The sequence below is a fragment of the Dermochelys coriacea genome, chromosome 2 (assembly GCF_009764565.3).
Source record: "Dermochelys coriacea isolate rDerCor1 chromosome 2, rDerCor1.pri.v4, whole genome shotgun sequence".
Classification (NCBI taxonomy): Eukaryota; Metazoa; Chordata; order Testudines; family Dermochelyidae; genus Dermochelys; species Dermochelys coriacea.
This window is the reverse complement of record NC_050069.1, coordinates 33,789,239-33,802,399: the sequence shown is the minus strand read 5'-3', so window position 1 is coordinate 33,802,399 and position 13,161 is coordinate 33,789,239. Positions and strand designations below refer to the sequence as shown.

Sequence of the window (13,161 nt, the reverse complement as noted above, 5' to 3'; positions counted from 1 at the left end):
ACTGTGGCCACCAGGAGCTACGGAGGGCCATGCTTGCAGACGGTCAACATCAGCAAAATGTCTCGCAGCCCGCTATCAGATTACTCTGATGGACCGCATGCGGCCTGTGACTGTAGGTTGCCCACCACTGAAGTAGAGGGTCCATGCAGCAAGCACAGGCTAATGAGATGGCTGCACGTCTTTCATGGAGGTCACGGATTCCGTGACTTTCTGGGACCTCTGGTGCAGCTGATCTCACAGCTGCCTGAGCAGCACTGGCAGGACCCCGGGTGGCCACCCTTGCCCCGCAAGCACCTAAGATTTAGTCAGGGGGTATTTATAGTACAAGTCATGGAAAGGTCACAAGCCATGAATTTTTGTTTACTGCCCGTGACCTATCCATGACTTTTAATAAAAATACACATGAATAAATTGTAACCTTACTAATGAGTATATCACTTTGCTTTGCTCACTAGCTACTCTCCGAATGAGTCAATTTATGATTTTGATATTTGAAGCTCTCAATGATCATGACCTACAGAGAGACAATTCCAAGAGACAAATGAATTCAAAAACATGGATGAGATTAGTGACACATGAAAAATTTTGGAAATTGAGGTACAGCGTAAAAGCATATTTGGTAATACCAAAATGTTTTGTGAATTTAAGTTTTGCCAAATTATTTTGGCCAAAAAGCTAGAACTTTTCAGGAAACATCCAAATGCTTTGGCATATTTGAAATAAACTTTAGTTCAAAACAAATCGTTTTAGAAATTGCCTTCATTTTTAACAATTCAAAAATATTTGAAAAAATGCTTGAAATCAAAATGAAATGTTTTGTTTTGAAATTTCTGTTCAATCTGAAATAATTTCTTTTTTAATTCACCAAAAATTAAAAAAAATTTCAATTTGACCCAAAACACTTTTTTCAATTTTTTAGAATGGCCCGGGGGGGGGGGGGGAATCAGTTATTTCCACAGCTCGAACTTAGCCCATTTTGCATTTACATTATGTAAGACTGATACTACTCCCTAGAGTATAAAGAAACCTAGATAGTCAAGCCATGCATATGGAAAGCTGCAAGCATGAAAACCATATGCAACCCAGGGAAGAAGGGTAGAGCACAAGAAAACAGATGACAACTGCCGGTTGAGGTAGCCATAAAAGCATTCCAAGAGATAATAGCTCCCTGCCCGTCACACACACCAAGGGGCAAACTGGTATTGCTGTGAAGAGGGACAATAGGTGAGGACACAGAAAACATGTTATTTGCCTCAAGTGGTGCTTACTCTCCCCCTTTAGAACTGAAAGATTCTGTTCTTGCTTCATATTAGAAGCTACAGCAAATTAAGAAGGATCCAGCACATTACATGTGCAGGAAGTAAGATGACAGAACAGAGTGGGTAGAGCTTATGTTTACATTGGGAAGTGGGATAGAGGTCTTCCCTCCTCTTTCCAGGTAGGTAGAATCATAGCATAACAATGCTGCTTTTATTCTAGAAGGCAGAAGAGGACTGATAATCTATCTTTAAATTACTCCTAGAAGTATTACTGAGTTTAACTCAAATCCAGTTCCATGATCCCCAGAAATTTCACTGTACCTTCCTATATAATATGAACCCTCAGTTGACATTCTGCCTAAAAGTGTCATGTCAGGTATGGAATATAGGCAACATACTCTAGGGTTGTCCAAAAGTTTGTACCATTCAGGAACGTGCTTTTAACATTCTCTTGTCTTGGACCCATAATCCATAACTTTATCTGATGATGTGGCTGTTGGCAATATACAAAGAAATAAATAACTAGAAATAGAATTCCCATGTTTCCAAGCAGAGATGGATGCAAAAATAGATTTGAACTTGGACCAAGTGGAACTTGTGGCCTATTGTAAAAATGCAGTCAACATTTAAATTTTAATTTAAAAATCTGGAGAATTGAACTATACTGTACCAAATTTTATCTTGTAGCAAATTTTTAAATGTGTAACTACTCAAATTATAAAGCTACACAGACAGTTAAAAGTACCCAGTTTTATTCAACTCATTAGGTATTGCAAATTCCCAGAATTAGCTCTTTGAGAAAAGGTACACAATGTATTTATCTTCTCCTCTCAAATGAAAATTTGATATTTCTCCCCCTCAGAACTGTTTTAGTAGAAGCCGGAGTCTTGAGTAGCCCAGTTAGGTGCCTAAAAATATATAAAACAAAAAAATAAGGATCAGCAGGAAAAAAGAAAGCCATTTATTTAAGTTAGCCAATGAAATGTTAACAGCATATACTACATTATTATTTGTAATAACTTTTTAAAATAACCTATTCATAAAGTTAGATGGTTGCTTCTGTAAATACCACCCAACAGGAATCAGTTTAATAATTAATCAAGTCATAATACATGGATAAATGAACCGCTTAAACATTTAATCAGCATCACAGTGTTTAATAGTGATTCACTCCCACATACCGTATTTTTAAAGTTAAAGTAAACCTGTTGTGACATCCTGGTTCTATTAACAAAGTTACATTGCCACAAAGATTTTTCCTTGGTTCAGAAAGGCAGGAAACATAGTATTTTTGAACAGTCCTGAAGTGTCTCAAGGGAACACTATTTCCAAATTTTGTTACTTGACCTTTACATGATTTTCTACTGTATTAAACTAATATACCTTACTTTGTCAGAATGGTCCCTTCAGCCTTAATGATAAATGCCAATTAAAATTTTATTTTGTATTTTTTTTTTTTAGCTTTAGTAGGAATTTTCAAAAAATTTGTTTTATCTATGGGTTTTCCCCAGAACATAACCATATCATGTAAGCATGTCCCAGGTAAATTAAATCAATATAGCACAATCCCTGGTGGGCCTCATTGAGTCTTCTGCTTTTCTGTCTTCCCTCAACATAAGAGACTTGGGAACACAGACACTGGCTTCCTTTTTTCCCCGGGGGTGCTCAACCCCACTTGTCCCCTGAAGCATGCCCTGTCCCCGGCTCCTCCCTAGCATTTCTTGTATGCCGGGGAACAGTGGGCGGGAGGAAAATGGGAAGAAAGCTGGTGGGTGTTGGAGTTGGTGCCTATGCTTGGGAGGCCAAGAGAGTGTCTCTCTCTTTCTCTCTCTACGTATATGTATTATGTTGGGGCAGGAGAGGTTTCCTTCCTTTTAAACTAATCATTTATTTTCACTCTGGTTATACTGAAAACCATGTAGTTAAGCTCATCAATACAACCTCTAGTCCTTAATTAAACTGATTCAGACTGAGTCTTAGAATTTTACACAACCATTCAATTTCCACATTTTAATGTCAGTCTCGTTTTTTCTTCAGGTGCATGGCTGCCCACAGATTAAGGGAGGTTTGTATTCTAACCATATCAACTTAAGGTATGTCTACACACTTCAGTCTGACACCCGTGGCTGACTTGACTCGCGACAGCTGACTTGACCCTCCCACCTTGCAAGGTCCTAGAGCACAGGCTCCAACCCAAGTCTGGACTTCTATACCGCAAATAAATAGACCCCTAACCTGAGTCAGCTAGCATGGGCTAGCTGTGGATTTTTAACTGCAGTGTAGACATCCCCTGAATGACTGAAGTGTCCACCAAGCAAAGGAAAGAGTTACTAAAGAACTGCCATCTCCAGTATGGTAGCAAATAATACCTTACAACCAGGATGACCTTGCTAACTCAGTAAATATATTTAGGTTAGCATAAATCCATCCCTTTTCATGTTAGATAGATGCTTCTGTAATGCCACATCAGGAATCAGTTTAATGAATTGCCTATACCTCTATAAAGTACAAGAGGGCACTGTTAAATGAGGACGAGAACCAAAACAGAGAATGGAAAGAGGGATATGGAACTATGTGAGGGGTGAAAGGAAGAACTAGAAGAATAAAGTAGGGATATAAGAGATGAAAGAAAGCAGGAACTATTGCCCACTTGTAAACTCATGGCAACAAAATAAATCTTTTTTCAATTTAATTCCAGTGCCACACAGCAGTTAAAAATGTCACGGAGGGAGTGAGAAGCAAAGAATATACAGTGTATGTTTAGTGGCAATAACGAAAGTCTTCTCTCCAAGTTAGAAGAGGATATGGAAATATAGACTCGTGGTAACTGGTACTTACCTCAGCCCTACTGCTCTGGTTCAATTTTTTCTCAGTGTTCATAGCCAGCATTTGACTCCGGAAAGACAGGCTTTTGGTCTTTTCTATCACTTGTTGGTAGGGTGAAACTGCATTGTTACCCATAACTACATGGCCCTAGAAATTAAATAAAAAACACTGATGAGGGATCATACTTTAATTTGCCAAATATGCAAAAGCATTTAACCACTCAAAAGTGATAAGAAATGCCAAAATTAAGGTTGTAAACAACTAACTTTGCCCCTAACACACACATGTTCAAGTGGAGAGTATTTCTAAGATCCAAAGCAATCTTCATTCAATTGTGTAAATCATTTTTTGTTCTTGTATACTTATACTAGAGAGCTGTACAATTCACTGCTTATGTAGGCCAAGTTCATTGCACACATCAGGTACTACTTACACCATTCCATTCTACCCACAAGCCCTTTTGTCCCACTCTCACCCATCCCCCTCTATTTCAGAGCTGCTGGCATGGGGGTAGATGTATGTGGGGGAGGGAGAAATGGAGACAGCACCCCTCCCATGGAGAGAAGGATTTGCAAAGAGTGACAAAATAGAAGTGAATAAGGAAATAGGCCAAAGAGCTCTGGGCCAGCTTTTCAAATCCTCAGCATCCACAATAATTGTCACCAGATTAGCAAAAGACCTCAGCTCCCATTTAGGCACTCAAATAAGGGCCAGATTTTCAAAGTCACTCAGCATTCAGAAGCTTCTTAGTGGGATTGTGACATCAAAGGCAAATCAGCCAATTAGCCTGAGTTTAGCGGAAATTAGCTTTGATTTTTTTGGTAAAAGCAGGAAAGAGAGATGGATACCCACTGATATCAAATTCTGGAACTAATCAGATATGTTTTACACAAATTATCACATTACAACAGACAAACAGAAAAATGCCATTAAGTGCAGGACCTTACTTCACTTGACCAACTACACCTGTACCCGATATAACGCAGTCCTCGGGAGCCAAAAAATCTCATTGCGTTATATGTGAAACCGCGTTATATCGAACTTGCTATGGAGGGCCGGGTAGGGAAGGCTCCGCCCCCTATCTGACCTCCACCTACTTCCCGACTGACCCCTCAGAACTCCCAACCCATCCAACCCCCCCTGCTCCCTGTCCCCTGAGACCCTTTACCCCTTATCCAACCCCCTGACCCCAGCCCAGCCCCCTTAACACATGCTCAGACCAACATGTTGAAGCTAGACACGCTGCTGCCACAGGCGAATTCCGTGGGTGCTCCGAGGCTGGAGCACCCATGGAGAAAAATTGGTGGGTGCAGAGCACCCACCAGCAGCTCCCCGCCCCAGCTCACCTCCGCTCCACCTCCTCCCCTGAGCATACTGCCTCTCCGTTTCTCGCCACCTCCCTCCAAGGCTTGCTGCAAATCAGCTGTGGAGGGGGAGGGAGTTGAGAGAAATGCTTTACCGCATTATATCCGAATTCGTGTTATATCGGGGTAGAGGTGTATTTTAAAATTTCACTCATAGTCCAGTTAACTATAAAGGATTAAAAAAATATTACAAGCCACTGTGAGTATATCCAAGATTACAAAAAAAAAAAAATGTATGATTTACAACTGACACAATGACAGGTTTCAGAGTAGCACAATGTAACTTTAACCATACCATGACAGACAGGCTTAACTCCGGCTCTCAGGACTAGTATTAATGACCTTTATACTTGTTACAACAGCAACTGTCTGTGCAGTGCCATAATTGGTAAAGGAAGAACACCATACTTCAGAATCAATAGAATAAAAAATATGTAAAGATATATTAGTATTACAAATACTGTTAGCAACTAGTATGAAAGAAAACTATGATAAAAACAAATAAAGCTGGACTCTTCTACACAATGAAGTACAAAACTTACCAATTTTGAATCTAACTTGGCATCCAGTCTTGCATTTCGAATTAGATTGACAATCCATCGTTCAGCTTCTTCAGGGGTCATATTTAGTTTATCTGCCAGCATACTGATGAAAGGAAAAAACAGACTGCTCTCAAAAGACAGAAATAATTATCACCTCTCATGTTAGTGTAATACTTGTCATGTCAAGCACCATGGGTCACTTAACAGTGATCAGCTAAGCTGACAATTTCAGTAACAACAAGAAGTTGCAAATTAGCTAAAACATTTATCACGTGCTAAATTTTGTGTGTTTGGGAATCACGTTTTCATTTGACTTTGAAATAATTTCATATATCACCGGTTTTGTCATAAGAGTATAGTCATAACTTTCTATAGTATGCACAAGCAATTACACAAAGTCTAAGCAGGAGTATACCCAACCAGATGCAAGCACAGTCCTATGAATTAAACTATACTATTTTACAAGTTTGTCTCTAGATAATTAATTTTCAGCATACTGGCATGAAACTGAAAATTATCTAAGATTTATTTGTACTTTTATGTGGACACCTACTGAATCCAATTTCTGAAATAGCGTGGAATATATTGTGTAGAACTAAGAAATGCTAGAACAGTTTTGTTTGTTTTAAACTTTTAGCCATGCATCTCCCTCTCAATGGCACAAAAGTTAGAGCAAATCAAAGGCTGAATTTTCACCAGCTGCCTATGGCCCCAAAGAGCCTTCTTAGGAGCTGGGGATTGCTATAGACTATGGATGCTCTGGCCACATTGTTATGCCAGTTGCAGGGGAAGGGGTGGTGTAGCTGCTACAGCAGATCTATGGCATATAAGCAACTTGCTACCAGGTAAATCAGTTTTGCGGCAACTCTATCCCATAGAATGACAATGACTCCAAAACAGCTGAGAAGATGGCTCATAATATGCAAAACTAACCACTAAATTAAAGCCACCTTCTTAATGAAGAGGGCCTCTTCTTCAGAAGCCAATCAGCATATAGTAGCCAAGAGTGTGAACCTGAACAATTTGAAAATCTTGATTGGCTCGTGAGGTTTCTGGTTGACAGCAATCAAATATTGCATATGACAGTGTGTGTGTGTGCAATGCAAAAATAATCTATACAGTATGTTCAACAAGAATACAGATATACCTACCACCAACCCTCCTTCATGAAATAAAATAATGATTTTTAACTTATTAAGATACATGCAGGGCTAAGACTCCCTTGCTTTATGGTTTCCTCACTCGTATCATTCAGGACACAGTCAGTCGTACTCAGTTGTAGGAATGGAAATAAATACACAGGAAAAATTTATAGTAGACTACCCCATATAACCAACCCAACACTTACTGACATGCTACAATTACTGCCAACACATTCACTGTAAGATGAAAGCCCCTAAGCTTGTTTGACACTTAAAAAGCCAAGAATGATACATGCTGTAATAAATAATTTAATATACTATTTAAAATCTGATTTTACATTTCACACGCTTAGTCATCCAAATGTCATTTCATAAATGGAAAAGGTTCAATGTTGATGAACAGTTACAAAATTTTATTATATCATGACTATATATTCCAGAAACCAAACGTATTAAATAAGATTAGGCGCCTAAGTAATCTCACCACAACATAAAACGGCAACTAACACTATAAAGAGACCATCTGAGCTGCTTTTCCTTTTCTTGAAGGCTGGCTGGATTTAAATACAGTTTAGATAATTGGTTCAGGGAAGTGTTTCACATTAACTCAATTAGCAGTAAAGCACCACACAGCTGGCAGTTCACTTTGATGTGCTGTGTCATGACACTTGTTCCTGAACTTCAGAGGATTTCTGATATAGAAGATTCATGACAATTACATCACCTTCTTGAGGATGATGCACTTTATCCCCAGATTTCTTGCAATTTCTCATTCTTCAAGGAAAAAATGCAAGTGGGGATGTGTGTCATTTTATTTAGTGAAACAGGCACTGTTTTGACCAGCCATAATTCCTCCAGCTGGTGTTTCCTGTGGCTTTCCAATAAACTCCCTGCATTTCCTGCTGTAGCTTGGCTCATTTTGGAGGCTTATAAATCTCATGCTTCTATCAGTTTCCAGACTTGGCTAATGTCTGATGCTTTTACCTGACATTTCTGACCCAAAAGCAAACGGGTAACAAAGTTATAGAACAGGGCCCCCCCTCGTTGTTTTACTACTTCCTGTTGCAAGCAATTCATCTTTTAATTGCCAAAAGAGTAGTCAGTTACTTTTTATGCAAGCCAGTTAATAGAACTCACACTAAACATATTAACTTAAGCACAAAAGAAAAAGAAACAGGATGATGGCATTCACTTTTGACAAGCAGTTTTTACAAAACTTAAGAGGGTAAAATATGCAGTGTATTAAGTAACTTACTTTGGGCCACAGTAATATAATTCATTTTTATTTAAAAAAAAAAGCTTCTGCTGTGGAATAGATCATCAATTCACACTGACTAGGTATCTGCAATGCGGATTACTAAATATTTCAAGTTTCAGAGTAGCAGCCGTGTTAGTCTGTATCCGCAAAAAGAAAAGGAGTACTTGTGGCACCTTAGAGACTAACAAATTTATTTTAGCATAAGTTTTCGTGAGCTACAGCTCACTTCATCGGATGCATTCGGTGGAAAATAGAGTGGGGAGATTTATATACACAGAGAACATGGAACAATGGGTGTTACCATACACACTGTAACAAGAGTGATCAGGTAAGGAAACCTCCCCACAGTATTTTCCACTGAATGCATCCGATGAAGTGAGCTGTAGCTCACGAAAGCTTATGCGCAAATAAATTTGTTAGTCTCTAAGGTGCCACAAGTCCTCCTCTTCTTTTTGCAAATATTTCAAGATAGCAAATAACTAAAATAAAAAGTCAAGGATAATGCGCCATGAAGAACTTTATTTTTTAAGTACTTGGATATATGTACTGTAGCACAGTTTAAACGTTAGTGACATTTAGCAACGAAACCTCACTATTGCTCATATTCTGCAGACTGAAAATAACTATTAAAAATGGCAACACCACTCTCACCACCTTTTAGCAAAGAGCAATAGCAAACAGAATTAAAAAGATTGTACTGCATAAGGCCCTGATTCAGGAAAGCACTTAACTTTAAGCACATGCTGAAGTCTTTTCCTGAATTAAGATCTATATCAAGCAAGCAATCTGTGTGTACTTATTGTAATACAAGTTTCCTTATAAGGTCTCTTCTAGTCTTGGAATGACTATTTCTTTGGAGTCTCAGTCACTGTCCTAATACAGCAAGCAAATAACCACACTTCAGTGAAATCAGGATATTTGTGCTTAAAAACAACAAAACAAAACACTTCAGACCTTATCTAATACAATTTGACACTGTTCTTTTAACAGAGCAGTGCTCTTAACATGTGTGCTAGCTATCCTAGTTTTTTCTATAGCTCCCATATGCATAGTACTTAAGCTATAATTTGCATTTTGCAATTCATACAATAGGTGGATTTTACAAAATCACAAACAAAAACCTTTTTGAATTTGTCAATATCCAGCTCTACCCTGCTGTAAGTGCTGGTGTCAACAATAGTCAAAGGAAGAAGTTTAAGGCACATAATATTGTATATTTTAAACACTACATGCCAAAGAGTAAAAAAATATTTTAAGACAAGCTCTGAGAGATTTTCCAGTATCTTAATGACACCTTAATATTTACATTCTTCAGGTAAGGTCCAGGCTTTTCAATGGAGTTTCCTGATTGATGATACATTCTGTCTGTAGCTGGCTTTACTCAGGGCAGGTGTTGTCTATCTACAATAGGCCTACCTGCTAAAGGCCCAAAACAAGATTTTTTTTTTTTTTTTGACTTACATGCTCAATGTTGTTCTTACACTACTTATTTGAGACATTTACAAAATATATCTCATGTTGTCTTTTTGTTGTTGAAATATATTTGCAGGTCACATTTAAAAATTAAAGCTCAAAATATGTTCTTTTGAAGCCTGTTGCTAAATGCAAAAAAAATAAGTTTTCTTTAAAACACTAGCTACAAAGTGTGCTTTAATGAGGAACATGCAGAAAAAGTTTCATTTCAAAAAGGAAATGTATATGATTACAAATCAACATTTATATCTGATTTTCCATTAACTGCATTATGGTAACAGAAAACGCATCTGACTGCAGAATGGCTGCAAAAAAACATCTAATTAGTCCAAGCAGCAAAGAGTCCTGTGGCACTTTATAGACTAACAGATGTATTGGAGCATAAGCTTTCATTGGTGAATACCCACTTCGTCAGCCACGAAAGCTTATGCTCCACTAAGTCTGTTAGTCTATAAGGTGCCACAGGACTCTACTGTTTTTACAGATCCAGACTAACATGGCTACCACTCTGATACTTAATTAGGCCACGTCTTTTTTAAGCTTTATATCACATTGCACTTCTAACCTTGTCCACAGGCATTTCACATTGAGTATTTTCAAATGTGATGTAAATTTGTAGTCAGTGTTCTAGTTTACAACTTTGCAGGCATCTGGCTCAGCAGCCTCTAAGAGAAAACAATTTGCAAGCTGCTCCTAAATAAACATCTCAAGAAACCATAGTAAGTTAAATTCAGTGTTCTTAAAACACGCATACAATTTAAGCAAACAAGAAGATTTGCTAACAAAACAATGTATTCAAACTGATTTTTTATTTAATAATTTCTCAAGCCAAAAAACACAGAAATCCTGCCCATTGGGCACACCTCAGCACCAGTTGCAAATGCTCATTGTAAAAGGAATGATCGTTGTGAAAGTCTAAGCATATTTTTAAAGGTAAACTTGAAAATTAAGATTAGCAAAAGAAGTCAGTTTTATAGCTTTCCTGAATGCGTGACTAGAGCCAATAATTCAACGGTAACTACAGAGAATAAAGGTGAAATGAAACTAAAAAGTGCCCAAAGTTGCAAGTGCTAATAAAAGTTTTATTGTAAGTAACCCAATACTTAGAAAACGTAAATTCATATTCTCTGTCTCTTTTGTGTTTCAAACAAAAACTTTGACTTGTGCATCTCTCTAGCTAAAACAGCTTCAAGATGCAACTCTTCAGATCATTTTGCCTAACTTAAGTGTCTTACAACCTCAACTCCATTTGTTCATATTACACTGAAGGCTTTCCCCCTATTTAAACAGTTTACAGAATTCCAGATATAGAATTAAGGATTCAAGATATTTAAAATATACAATTGAAACAGATCAATTGAAACAGGTTTCTTTTGCAGGAAGTTTATAGTGGGAGAGAACACGGGGGACTAAATCACTAGTATTCAGCTCCTCTACTAAATAAAGACATACGTTTTAAGCTAACCCACTCACATTCTGAATTAATTTAATCCATTGTTCACCATTAGGCATGATTGCAGGATGATTTAGGAAGTAAAATTTAAGTTACAACTAACAAAGTAATTGCATCCTTTGGAAATGTCAGCTGCCCAACAGATGGAAATAACAGTTAATTTTTTAAGTAAGGCCTTTATTTTTCTCTAACATATGGAAAAACAGATTTCCCACTAATTGTTTTCAAATTTGCTCTGTATAATTAAGCAATACTACCAAGCAATATGGTGTGGGTAAGTAGTTCTCAGGTCCAGGAACAGAACTGGGATTCACTTGGCGTCATCTTCTTTGGACTCTAAAATAAAGTGGTCAGCCTTTCAATAAAAAAATCCCTTAGCTGACCAATCCATGGAACTATAGAGTCTGCCATACATGAAACACTTACATATTTCTGTAAGAAGCCCACAATCAGTTTTGTAATGCTGTATGCAGAGTTGAGATTTGAGCTTCAAAATGGGAGTAGGACTAACAAATGATTACCTACCGAACAAAGCAGTGAGGTGTGTGAAGAGGTGATTACCTGGGACAACATGTGACAAGGAAATCGACATCCAGACTCCAAAATAAAAAACTGAGTAGACCCAATTAGTCCATCTCCCCCAGTCAATAAAGGCTGCTGGACAACATAACAAAAATGATCCTCTCTAGTTGAATTCTGAAAGTTTCTCACCCTTAAGACAGCAAAATGCTAGTCTTCCAGTATAAAAATTATATATATATATACACACACACACACACACACATATATACACACACACACGCGCACGCGCACACACACACACACACACACATTTTATATATACACACACACACACTCCCCACAACCAATATAAAGAACTTAAGACTCAACTACTCACATCAAGCAGAGTCAACCACGTGTTTGTTAACTACAAGCTCAGTTTTGGTAGTATTCTACTCAATACAGGTTTTTATACAATGCTCATCACCATAGTATCTGAGCACCTTCCAACAGTGCATTAACAATGTTACTACATGTCATGTTTGTTCTTTCAGCCCCTTCTTGAGGGGGAGAAGTATGTGCAGTAGAGCATCATGTTTTGGTAGGCATTTAGGAGGTTTGTTTTTAAATACATCTACTACTGTGTATTTGTTAGAGAAGACATGGTCAAAGAAATGTGCCTTGCACTTGGAGTGGTGAGGTTTGTGATGGTCCTTAGTTTTTGGGTGAGTTCATTTTACAGTCTCAAAGCAGCCCCGAGAAAGTTCTGTCTCTTGAAAAGACAAGTTTTACCCTTCTGGAGCGCTCCATTGTGCTACAGAAACCTTCAACCATGGTTTTCATCCCAGAGTTTATGTGATCTTTTGGATATCCTGGGCCTGAGCCACGAGCAGCTCTTAAGACCTTGAACTTGATTTGAAAGTCTATGGGAAGCAGGCAGAGAGAAAAGAGGACATGTTTAATAAGCTTGCAGTAGCCTGTGTTGCTAAGGAAACAACTGCAGCACTCTGTACTAGCTGGAATTTTCTAAATGCTGAAGACTTCGTGACCAGGTAATCCGCCAAGAGATAACATAGGCATGAATGACTGAAGACAGGTCTGCCAGCATGGGAAGGAGTCTCTTGGTCAACTGAGGATACTGCCATGTAAAAGCTTAGTGTTAGCAAGAAATTCAAGAGTACATCTGAATTACAAACCAAAACTGACTAATTGTGTATCTGTACCTTTAACCAAAGGAAACTGCATTGTGGCTACAAACTCTTCAAATGCTTTCTTCTGCCCACCATAGCCTCTGTCTTGTCTAGATTCAGCTGTTCTTCACCAATGAGCTGATCTTGTCCAAG

The 13,161-nt window shown here is 38.1% G+C and overlaps 1 protein-coding gene across 1 annotated transcript in view; it reads right to left on the bottom strand.

The window, feature by feature from the left end:
* Positions 1-1,994: 1,994 nt before the first annotated feature.
* EIF3E (eukaryotic translation initiation factor 3 subunit E) overlaps positions 1,995-13,161 on the bottom strand; it is a 56,894-nt gene continuing 45,727 nt past the window's right edge. The window contains exons 11-13 of the mRNA XM_038390754.2: positions 5,992-6,094; positions 4,098-4,232; positions 1,995-2,167 (exon numbers count right to left, since the gene is read on the bottom strand). Of these exons, the coding sequence (XP_038246682.1) occupies positions 2,129-2,167; positions 4,098-4,232; positions 5,992-6,094 (277 nt within the window). The 3' untranslated portion in view covers positions 1,995-2,128. The remainder of the gene's footprint in view (positions 2,168-4,097; positions 4,233-5,991; positions 6,095-13,161) is intronic.